General features: G+C 42.5%; 1 protein-coding gene across 2 annotated transcripts in view; it reads right to left on the bottom strand.

The window, feature by feature from the left end:
* Positions 1-1,151: 1,151 nt before the first annotated feature.
* radil (Rap associating with DIL domain) overlaps positions 1,152-12,588 on the bottom strand; it is a 46,434-nt gene continuing 34,997 nt past the window's right edge. For both annotated transcript variants that reach the window (XM_033041125.1, XM_033041126.1), the window contains exons 9-15: positions 12,050-12,222; positions 11,351-11,501; positions 7,895-8,085; positions 6,190-6,589; positions 5,443-5,582; positions 3,036-3,175; positions 1,152-2,527 (exon numbers count right to left, since the gene is read on the bottom strand). In XM_033041125.1, coding sequence (XP_032897016.1) covers positions 2,428-2,527; positions 3,036-3,175; positions 5,443-5,582; positions 6,190-6,589; positions 7,895-8,085; positions 11,351-11,501; positions 12,050-12,222 — 1,295 coding nt within the window. In that variant the 3' untranslated portion in view covers positions 1,152-2,427. The remainder of the gene's footprint in view (positions 2,528-3,035; positions 3,176-5,442; positions 5,583-6,189; positions 6,590-7,894; positions 8,086-11,350; positions 11,502-12,049; positions 12,223-12,588) is intronic.

Here is a 12,588-nt window from a genome sequence, read left to right as displayed (position 1 = left end):
TGACCTGATGATTTGGCAACAAGAGCGATCAAGAGAGAGTTGCTCTTAGGGCTAAAGGAATCAAGGGATATGGGGGAAAAGCAGGAACGGGATACTGATTTTTAGATGATCAGCCACGATCATATTGAATGGCGGACTGCTGCACCTATTTTTCCATGTTTCTATGTTTACTCAGCTCCAGCACACAGCACCTCTCTGACTGCACTCATGTCCTGAGAATTAATCTCAGTCTTCTAATTTCTCTTATTTGCTTTAGACAGACATAGATGTTGACCATTTGGCCCATCCAGTAGGTGCCAGCTGTCAGAACAATCTCATCAAATGAAGGGCAAAGGTTTGAATTCCAGAAGCAAAGAGTCTCTAACAGTGTCCCTCAAAACTTGTGCTGCCAAATCTCAATTGTACCTGCTGAAATTTACATAGAAAAGCCATTGACCTGAGAAGTAAACTCTCAGTCCATCGATGCAGCCTGGTCTGCTGGATATTTTCAGCATCTTCTCTTTAACACTGCTGATATTTTGTTTTGACAGGGAGAAACATTGCAAGTACTCTTTAAAATGAATGCATGTGTTACCTCTGCACATCTTACATATGGTAAAGTATCACTTTATATAGGTTTCTTAACACATCTATCCTACTTCAACTGTTGTGGCAGTAGGGTTTATTCTAGTTGAAGCCCCACACTAACAGATTTAGGGCTGAGGGAAGAGAGATTGAATTTGATTTAAAACAGTAACATAAATCTTGTAATTATCTACATTTATTTAAGTAAAATGCATTTTAAAATTACTATTGTCAGGTGCCATAAATTGGCATTATGTTAATTTATAAGAATTTTAATTCTATCGTATACCAGTAAAGGGCCTGTCCCACTTTCACGACCTTTTTTACGCATGGACATTTTTCATCAGGCTAGAAAAAAAGCCCCGACCTACTTGATGCCACGAGTACCTACAACTAGAATCACGGCCTGCTACGACCTAACTATGACTTCCTACGACCTTGTGACGACCATGCTGCGAGTACGAGTCAAGGGCAAACCCGTCAGAGGTCGTGAAAGTGGGACAGGCCCTTAAATGTACAATTGACTTTATTTTTTACAAAACATGTAGTCTAATGTTGGAGCAACCATTAAATGTGGTATAGACTTGCTCCGTTAGAGTATTGATAGGGATTTGCTCCTACATCAGTAAAACCCTATAGATTACATGCAAATATTACACCAATCAAAGATATAACCCAAGCAGCCAGGCTCATTTGCCTAATATTTAAGAGGTTCTTAAAGCAGCAATTTTTAAATATATCTTTGGTCTAACATATTAATTTACATAATAATTGAAGATTTGGTTTCATTGATCAGCACAGCATGGATTGGGCACCTGAACCAATTGCTATGATGGAGAAAGTTCCTGGTGAAACCAGATTCCAGTCAGTCCCAACTTTATTCAACTTTGGATTTTGTCAGGATACTTGTACTAAAATTGACCGACATTTACAAATGTAGGAAAATACTTTCTTGAACTGGTTCCTAGATTTTTAAAACAGTAATTGTTCGAGGTCCTTGGGGAATATTAAATTAGTGCAGCAGTGTAGAATGGGTAGCTAACTGAAAGACACTTTGCTGAATGATGTGCTATATTTAATGGACCCAGCTATCAGCCTCGTCTATGCAAATCCAACAATGGGCAGAAATCCACAACCCTCTGATTGAAATCAGAATGCATTCCCGAGCCCAGCTGATACTAGTGTAGCCTTAAGGGGCATGGTCTACAACTCTTATTGTCAGAGTTAATTTTTCCTTCGTTTCTTGCCACAGAAGGCTGTCGAGGCCAAGTGAATGGATATTTTTACAGCAGATAGATAAATTCTTGATTAGCGCGGGTGTCAGGGGTTATGGGGAGAAGCCAGGAGAATAGGGTTAGGAGCGAGAGGTAGAAGAGCCATGATTGAATGGTGGAGATTTGATGGGCCGAATGGCCCACTTCTGCTCCAATCACATGACCTTTATTAGTTTAAATCTTAATTTCTCTTCGGCAGAACTCGGGAATCAAAGTTTAAACTGCATCCAGTTAGATCTCGAGTAACATTAAAACTAAATGGAATCTCTGATCACACGTGTGACATTTGCTTGGCCTTTACTAACCTCCATTTTACAATTATCAGATGGAGAGCATTGGTATAATTAGGACACCACTTAAATTTTCATATGTGGTATTTAAAAAAATAATCTCTTCATGATTTGAGGTGATTTTGAGCCTTTTGTGGTTGCTGGTTTTTAAATCATATTTGGACAAAAATTACTTTGTATAAACGTAACATCCTAGGAGGGAAAGCAGGGGAACAGCTACAATACAATTCACTGCCATTTGTCAACCACGTATCACTGAAACATGAAAGGATGATGAGGTAATGTCCAATACCTGAGAACTAACAGGACGAAGCACTGATCTTCTCAGCAATGAGGAAGTCTGACTTGGCAATGAGGAATCGTGGTCTCTCGCCTGCTGAGCGAATCAGGCTCACTGCACTGCAATCAGAAACAAGAAAATAGCCCCACAGTCAAGGATTCCTAGGCTCCAACGTGTTTAAATATTACATCTCAGGCTAGGACTTTACTCCTACCTTGGAATGGAGGGTGGTGAGAAGTGACCTTACAGAGGTTGCACAAGACCAAGAGAGAAAAGGGTAGATGCACAGTGTCTCTTACTCGGTGTAAGGGAATCAACAACCAGAAGACATAGATTTAGGTGAGAGGGGAAAGATTTAATAGGAACCCGAGGGACAATTTTTTAATACACAGGTGGGTATATGGAATGAGCTGCTAGAGGAGGTAGTTGAGGGAGGTACTATAACAACATTTAAAAGACCTTTGAACAGGAAAGATTTAGAGGGATATGGGCAGATAGGACTATCATAGATGGGGCGTCTTGGTCGGCATGGGAAAGTTGGGCCGAAGGGCCTGTTTCCATGCTGTTTGACTCTGTCAATGCAAGTATCATAAAGTTTTATTTGTTCAGATGGTTGTCAGTGATTACCTGTCATAATCTGCCCCAATTAAGCTGGTTCCATTTACTGCCAGGATCCTGTCCCCGATTCCCAGTCTCCCATCAGAGGCTGCCGGGCTGTCAGGCAGAAGGGTTCTGATGTAAATGCCGGGCGATTTTAAGGTTGTATGCTGCAGATAGATGAGAATACAAGGTCAAAATACACATAGATGTTCTTATTCAACACAAAGAGCTAGATTGGGCTCCTAAAAATAGCGGAGTCAGGGGATATGGGGAGAAGGCAGGAACGGGGTACTGATTGGGGATGATCAGCCATGATGACATTGAATGGCGGTGCTGGCTCGAAGGGCCAAATGGCCTACTCCTGCACCTATTGTCTATAATTGAAGAAGGGTCCTGACCCTAAAGGTTGCCTATCCATGTTCTCAAGCTGCCTCACCTGCTGAGTTACTCCAGCATTTTGCCTTTTTTTGTCAACCAGCATCTGCAGTTCCATTGTATCCACAAAGAGTTGCATCGCACGTAGTTCATAGCACTCGCTCAAACTCAAGATTGGGAGTGCATAAAATAAGAATCTTAATTGCTAATGTCGCAGGTAGTCTCATCACGAAAGAATTTTTTAAATATTTTATATGGTAAGCAAAATTCATCTAACGATTAAGTAAAATAAACTGATTATAGAGTTTTTTGTCAATATATTCAATTAAATTTCAAACATATCTGCCATACAAACCGATAGATCATTGCACCATGTTCAAGAAGGAACTGCAGATGCTGGAAAATCGAAGGTAGACAAAAATGCTGGAGAAATTCAGCGGGTGAGGCAGCATCTATGGATATACTTTTTTGGAGGAGGAGCCATCTTGGGGAACGGCTGCTAACCAGCAGCTGTCCGTTTAATCCATTTTTTTAACAGTTTTTAGTAAGTCTTGTCTTTTGCTTGTAGGAGAAATGGACTTCTTAATGTGGGGGGAAGGAGGTAACCTTACTTCTAGGTCCCTACCTGGTCGGTGAGGCAGCTTTTTCTCCGGGCTGCCCGTCGATCCGTCCTCGTGGCCTACCAGCGGGCTTGGAGCGCCGTTTCCTGGCGGGGACCGCCCAGCACCTCGGCTTCGGTGGCGGCACAGCGCTGAAGCGCTATCGTGGTGCGGAGCGGGCGATGCCTTGCCTGGATTGACGCGCTGGAGCTCCGGTGAGATGTGACCGCCGAGATCAACACCTCCGGGCTGCGGGTCTGCGGAGCGGAGCGGGCGGCGCCGTCTTTAACATCGGGAGCCTGGGAGCTCCAACCCGGTGCGTCCCTGTCGGCTTTGGAAGCCGACAATCCCCTGCTACGAAGCGGCCGTTCCAGGTGGCCCAGCCGCTGTGAGGACTCTCCCGACGCCGGGGCAACTCCACCCGGCCAGAACGGCCAGGAACATCGGGCCTCCGTAGAGGCAACAGCGGTGGCCTCAAATAGGCCTGACTTCTGGGAGAACTGGGGTTGGGGACTGGACTTTGTGCCTTCCCCCACAGTGGTAACCATTGTGGGGGGATGATTTTTCTGTGTGTAGTTACTATGTTAGTCTGTGTCCAAGATGGCTGTCGGAAGAGAGAGTGGACGCTGGCGCGCTTTAGCTGCCGCTGCTCACTCTTCACATTGTGTTTTTTGATTTTTTTTGATTTTGTGTCTTTGGAGCGATTTCTATCTTTAATTTGTATATTGATGATGTCCTTGTTATTTATTTTTCTCCGAATATATGTTTTTTTCTATTCTGTTAATCTTTGTAAGGTGTCCTTGAGATTTGAAAGGCGCCCGAAAATAAAATGTATTATTATTATTATTATGGAGTGAAGGAAATAGGCAAGGTTTCGGCCTGAAACATTGCCTATTTCCTATTTCGTTGCATATTTCCTTCGCTCCATAGATGCTGCCTCACCCGCTGAGTTTCTCCAGATCATTGCACCATTGATTATAGAGTGATTTTGTGACTATAACAAAACAGCTGGTTCTTTAGAACGGATGTTGACTTGATTCATTAGCTGCTTTATTTCTCCACTGTCTGACATATTTCAAACATTTTCTGATACAAGGTGGCTTTCCATTTGATCCCAAAGTGGTCTTTTGACATTGAAGTTCTTTTTACAGTTGTCACTGTGGTGGAGGAAGCTGGAAATGGCTAAGACTGACTGTCAGCGACCAATTTACACTCTACCAGCTCACAGTGGCATGGGATCTTTACCTCCATCAGAAAGAGCAAATGGGCTTTAACATCTTATCCTGAAGACTGTATCTCTGATGGGCAACATTTCCTCAGTACTGCACTGGAGTGTCAGTCTAAAGTTCTGCATTTAAGTTTCTGGAGTGCGATTTGAACTCTCATTCCAAAGTGAGAACGCTGTTAGCTGAGCGACTGCTGATACTATTGCTGGAGAAAGAGTCATTCATCTAACTCACCAGTCCATCGATCAGTCCCATCCCTAAACCAACAGGTCCCCGCGGCAGCTCCACAACATATACGCAACAGAGATCATCATCTCCAGAGCTCAGGCTCGAAGACGTTGGAGTCGGTAGATCATATGTTGCTGTTACTCTTCCTGGCAAAAACACAAATGCAGACATTCACTTGGTGCTCTCAACAACTACAGGCCATGTTTATATCCAGTGGGCAGTGGCTTTCTTTGAATCTGGAGAAAATATTCTGAATTCGAATTTTCTCAACCTATCTCATCAACGAGATTTAAATCATCTCCCACATCCCCAAACAATCCCCATTGTGACAGTCTCTCCAATAATATTTTCCTGATCCATTCAACTTATACAACATCCACCCAACTCACACTTACCACTCTAGTGCCCAACTGATTTTCTCCATCACTTCCTCAATGGCGGATAGATCAGATCTAAAGACAAGGGTGAGCATTCTAGGGTACAAGGCCAATTCTATCTCATTCAACCTTGTGCACAACAGCACTGTGTGGTACAACAAAACCATAACATCTACTCATTCTTACTGTGCATGAGTCCAACATAATCTAAGGCAATGTTTTTTTTAAATGCTTATTGGTATTTTCACGATATGCTCAGTTTAATTTTGACTAAACCGTAGACCAAACCACCACACGGGATATTTAGAACTTCCATTTCCCAGGCGGTGCTTCATTCCCTCTGCAATATTGGATATTGTTGAGCATTCTTAGTTACCTTCTCCCTCGTTGGCTCTGCTTCTGTGGTGGCCGTTTCTCTGTGAGTTTGATGCAAGCCTACTATCTCCATTTGTCTGTACATGGTCAACATTCAATGGTGTATTTGGAGGAGTTAAGAGGCAGGAAGGGTTAGATGGTTGCACATTTTGCCCAGGGCCTCTGTGCCTCCCCTGGGCAGTCCGTGGATGCAGGTTGTGCTGTTTGTGGCAGGTACTGAAATCACCATTCGATCCACCGACCCAAGCAGTGCTCAACCTAGTTCCATCTATTTCTGCATCAAGATTATTACTGAGGTGATTGTTTTGGCCTGATTGTTGATCTAATATCTTGAGATTGGAAAATGTGGCTAAGTTGTCCGATGAAATCTCATGACAATTGTAGTAAACTGGAGATTCAGCCTGGAAAACACACAAAGTGGAAGAAATAAACCCATAGTTAGAGTAATCCACACAAATTCCTGAAAGGACACAAGAATGCAACCATCTTGATAGCTCTAATCCAAACAGATGAAGAAAAGTATTGGTGTTTTTAGCTCATTTCAAAAGCAGTCCAAACAACTGGAGAGCTAAGTACAAAAGGCAATTATTCCAGTTATGTGTAACCCACTATTTGACAAAAAAGATTGTTATGGTCATTCAAAATGAGAATCGTTTATCCAAGAGCTACTCTATGCATGACCAGTTCTGATTTTCTCAGCTTTTTTTTATCTCTTACTTTGGTTACAAATATGATTAGGCACTTTATAAGGTCAATTAGGTTCATTAAATTACATAGGTTTGGTTCAAAACACAAAGCAGTATTTCATTTCCTGTTATCCAGAATAGAGATGAGGAGGAGTTTCTTTAGCCAGAGGGTGGTGAATCTGTGGAATTCATTGCCACAGATGGCTGTGGAGGCCAAGACATTGGGTATATTTAAAGCAGAGAATGATTAGTAAGGCTGTCACAGATTATGGGGAGAAGGCAGGAGAATGGGGTTGAGAGGGAAAATAGATCAGCCATGATTGAATGCTGGAGTAGACTTGATGGGCAGAATGGTCTAATTCTGCTCCTATGTCTTATGGTCATGTTCATATTTAGTGCTGATCTGTGTAGGAGTAAAACATCTTATGAGCAGGCGAATTATCTTCCTTGTTTCTAGGGCAAAAAAATCACTGGATAAATTGTATCAAGCGCCGCAATTTGATGAGTGTTGTCCATTGTTAAAAAAAAATAGGTGGCTATAAACACCGCCTGGTTTACTTACCCAGTTAAACAGCAATATGGAAAGGAACACAAGGATGGTACATTGGTATTGAGTTTGGGATACTGTTGCTGAGGAAGCAGCAGAGCAGTAACCAAGCACGAGGGAAAGCAGAACAAGACCAGCTAGTCAACGTCAGGTTGTGGAGCTATAGAGATTGTCCCAAGTACAAATGCCTGACACCAAACTCCTGAGCCAGGCACTCTGCTCTGAGCTCTGGTGGCATGGGACCGGTGCCTGCATTGTCACATGGTAGTCTTTGTGCTGATGTGTATCACTTAATCTTTCACTGTCCTAAATTCCATCTGTCGCTTGTTTATCCATTTAGCTGGCCTATGTTTCCTTGCAATCCCATACTATCTTCCTCACAGTTGGGCAATGTGTGTGAATACAAGAGAGTATCATACAGTGTAATCATTGTAGATGATAGCTACACGTTTGTCCTTTGGGCAACACTCTACCTGTAGTTCCTTGCTTATAGAACATCCATTGTTTGACTGGAACTTGGTGCGCAGACTCCAAAGAAAGTGGCGTATATACAACAGGTGCCTGTACAAGTTGTCCTCCACAGTCTCTGCATCCAGATCCACCTTAAAATTACTGGTGGGCAGCACCAGAGGAGGATACCTATGAAAACTCAGCAGAATGTCCTCTGTGGAGAAGAAAATATATGGGAGCTTGTCACAAATCTGATCTTATTGAGGTGTACAAGGTGTACATACAGGTGTGATTATAGAGGTGAGAGGAATAAGGAACGGGTAAACACACAAGCCCAGAGTAGGGGAATCGAGAACCAGAAGACATAGGTTTAAAGTGAGGGGGAGGGGGCGGAGATTTAACGGTAACCTGCGGGGAGCTTTTTACACACAAATGGTGGTGGGTGTAAGGAACAAGCTGCCGGAGGAGGTAGCTGAGGCAGGTACTATTGCAATGTTTAAGATACATTTAGACAGGTACATGGATAGGGTAGGTTTGGAGGGATATGGGACAAACGCAGGTAGGTGGGGCTTGTGTAGGTGGGGCATGTTGGTCAGTGTGGGCAGTAGGCCAAAGGGCCTGTTTCCATGCTGTATGAATCTATGAAGAGGGGTGGGCGTGAACATAATCTCTATATTGGTTTTCAAGATATGGACATCTCAGCCAGGCTGGTGTTTATCCCTATAGACGTTTGTGCATGATATACACAATTTCTTCCAGAGACTTGATCTATTTTCCTTTTAGTTTAAATCTTTTTATTTGAATTTTGAATTTAACAGCAATTTGCATACATACAATGATAACAGACAGTGATAATCAGGACATAATTGTACAACAGTATGTAAACGACCCTCAAAACCCTTACCCTTACCCTTACCCACCCTCGCCACCCGGGAACAAACAACACTCACATACGTACACATCCACACAAATACGATAATAAAAAAAAAAAAAATTAAAAAAAAAAAAAAAAAAAAAATTTAAAAAAAAAAAAAAAAAAAAGGAGGAAAAAATAAATAAATAAATAAATAGATAAATAAATAGATTGTGGGGAGGGAGGGGGGGGGGGGGGGGGGTTGAGGGGATAGCAGCTGCAATAAGACAGAGCTGTGATAGAGGACACTCAGTCCTCTTCCGAGTCCGGAAACAAGTTAAGAGAGTTAACAAGTTCCAGGAAAGGGTTCCATGTATCTAGGAATGTCTTGGTAGAGCCTTTGAGAGAGAACCTAAGTTTTTCAAGCTTTAAGTTGTAGAGCACCTCCTTGATCCAGCGGGCGTGTGTCGGGGGACAGGTAAGTCTCCAGTTAAGCAAAATCAGTCTCCGGGCTAACAGGGTTGTAAAAGCCAGGACCCGCTTCAACGCAACAGAGAGGTTGGTGTTGGGGGGAATACCAAAAATAGCTGACAGTGGGTTTGGAGGAATAGTCTGGCCATAGGCTCTGCTTAGCACGTCGAAAGCACTCCTCCAAAAGGTTGCTAGCTTAGGGCAAGACCAAAACATATGACTATGGTTGGCAGGGGATTGATTGCATCTGTTGCAGGTGTCTTTAACAGCGGGGTATATTCTAGATAATCTTGCGTTTGTGTAGTGGACTTTGTGAAGGACTTTGCATTGGATTAGGCCATGACGGGCACATATGGAGGAAGAATGGATCAAATCCAAGGCAGAGTCCCATTGCTGGTCTGTTAGTTTCATATTCAGCTCGCCCTCCCACGCAGCTTTTAATGAGGTATGAGGTTTCAATATAACCGACCCTAATAAGTTGTACAAAAAAGAGATGCATTTCTTCCGGTTGGGATCTAGAGCTAGGATGGAATCGGTCAGGGTTTCAGGGGGACGATTTGGGAAATGGGGGAATATCTTCTTCACAAAATTCCTAATCTGGAAAAAACGAAAAAGGTGGGAGTTTGGGAGGCTATAGTTGTGCGAAAGCTCTGCAAAAGACGAAAAAATACCATCCTTGTATAGGTTTTTGATACTACTGATGCCATTACTATGCCAGGTTTTGAATGCGGAGTCTGTACTTGAAGGATTAAAGATGTGATTTTTAAGCAGTGGGGTCAAGATGGAAGGGCCTTGTAAACCAAAGTTTTTCCTAAATTGACTCCATATCTTGAGCGAGAGGGACGCAATTGGGCCTGCACCCGCAGATGTTATAGAAAGGGGGAGTTGAGAGCATAGGACAGACCGCAACGGGAGATGTGAACTCGCCTTTTCCATGTGTACCCAGGTCGGTAGGTGGTCGCAATCATCATTCATCCAGTACAGGATTTTTTGCAAGTTAGCAGCCCAGTAGTATCGCCTAAAGTCAGGAAGTGCCAAACCGCCGTCACTCTTAGGAGACTGTAGTAGCGTCTTTCGAATTCTGGCCGGTTTGCTACCCCATAAAAATTTAGATATTCTCCTTTCTAATTTATCAAAAAAAGATTTAGTGATAAATATAGGAACATGCTGGAAAAGGTACAGGAATTTGGGTAGGACGACCATCTTGACCAGATTTATCCGGGCCACGAGGGATAACGGTAAGACTGACCAGCGGTCAAAGTCTCTTTCAGCTTTCTCAACCAGAGGCTGGAAGTTTGTGCGGAACATATCAAATATAGGTATTGTGATAAAAACGCCGAGGTAGCGAAATCCTTCCTCCGCCCATTTGAATGAGGTTAAAGAGCGAGGGATCTATTTTCCTTTTAACCTCCTCTTACAGTGTTTGGGAAATGGCCCAATGTGTCTTGGCCAAGCTGATGGAAAATGACAGAGGGTCCAGAATTTATGGACACTGAATGAAGGAATTTGACAAAAGAACAAAAACAATAAAAGTGTTTCATTCAACGTGTGTTTAAAGTCTTGGATAGCTAGCTAGACTGCACTTAAACAAATCCAGCACAATCATGGGTTGAATACTCCTCCTGTTGATCTGAGATTGTGCAAGTACTGATCTATTTCAATAAAATGAATTTGAACAGAAATTTCATTTGGAAAAAATCTATGAAACAAACCCTAAGAACTATGAGGTGATTTTAAAGTGATATTTACCACTAATGCACCAATGTATACATACTTGGCTAATAAAAAAAAAACAATTATTCAATTTAATTCTATTCAATCAGTACTGTAATTCTAAAAATCATTATCAACAAACATGTTTGGTAACAAGGTCGGGGTTAAAGGAGAAAGAGATAGCAGACAGTGATACAGTCATACAACTGTGCTATAAAATGCTTCTTACAGTAGTGAGATTCACATTACTTCTGGGAACAAATATAAACCAGACTGTTCCCCATTGCAACTTGACCTGGCACCATCTGAACCTGGAATGCCCCATAACAAATATCATCATTACAGACTGGTGGGTGCCAATTGTGATCTACAAATCTCTGAAATGTGACTTTTTCTAATTAGCAGCACAGTTTATGCTTCTTTACAAAAACTTGAATCTTACCTGTTTTGTGCAATGTTTCCCCCTCTTCAGCACTTGGTTGCAATGCTGCTACAGGGTCCACACCAGGTGCCACTTGGTGGTGTGTTAATATGTGAAGGAGTTGCGATGGGGTTAAGGCATGGAACTCTCTCTGGAGACTACTCAAGCTGCACTGTAACAAGATGTGGCAAAGAATAAATGAACACACAGAGGCTGTTGCTCAACACAGAGAGAGGGCGCTTGGGATAGTGGTTACTATCCTAGTATTACCGATAGTCATTATAATAATCTCTCCTGATAGCTCTGCATTGTTGCATTAACTTTATTTCCGCCTGGGAATATCTAAAAAAATCTTTGGAGGCCTGGATGTACATCGGAATACGAGCTTGTAAAAGTCATATTTAACAAAAAGTCCAAACCAAAACATATGTTTATTCAATGGGAAACTGATACTAATGTAAGAATAAGCAAACTCCCTTCCGAAAGTTACAGAATTGTTCTCGATTAAGGTAATTTGGTGCATCAAACCTGTGCTTTGTCTTTGGAGAGTAATCCAGTGCTCTCCCCACCCCGCCCCCCCCCCCCCCCCCAACAATCTATCTGAAAAATGGTCCTGACAGAAACGTCACCAATTCATGTCCTCTAGATACTGCCCTACCCGCTGAGTTACTCCAGCACTCGGTGTTTTACAAGAGTAAGTCCGCTGATTGATTCCATTACCTGCATGAGAATAGAGGCCGGTATAGCCAGAAGCTTTATAGCACTGCTGAATTTGAAAAAAAATTCATCTGCGATGTTCCCTATTCCTTCATTTTGTATCCAGTCCAACAACAGGCGGAGACTGCCTTGCATCTGTTCCCCTTTTGACCAGTGGAAAAAACGGTGCCTTGAACCTGTGCAATGAAGAAACAAAGATAGATAATCGACTGTTACCTCTGGAGCCTCGCACTTTAACTGTCTATTCCGCGCATAAGTACAGTGAAATGGAACGTTTGTCTACTAAGCCTCCAGTGACAACATTATGGCAGAAATCACCTGGAAAGACTTGCAGAATTACATTATCTCACTCATGCCGATCTTCTACAATCTCATGGGGCAACCTTCTGATACATACAAGAGAATTTCAATTTTCCACACTGTTAATTTTAAAACTAGCCTGAAAAATATTGAGAGAATGAAGAGAATTTTACCCACCAGTAATACGTGGTGTGGCTTTAAAATTGCTAATCTGACATGGAGGAAGAATTGAGGGAAGACTC

Source organism: Amblyraja radiata, chromosome 22 (genome assembly GCF_010909765.2).
Source record: "Amblyraja radiata isolate CabotCenter1 chromosome 22, sAmbRad1.1.pri, whole genome shotgun sequence".
Taxonomy (NCBI): domain Eukaryota; kingdom Metazoa; phylum Chordata; class Chondrichthyes; order Rajiformes; family Rajidae; genus Amblyraja; species Amblyraja radiata.
Note: the sequence above shows the minus strand (reverse complement) of the source record. Positions and strands in the feature narration are given on the sequence as shown.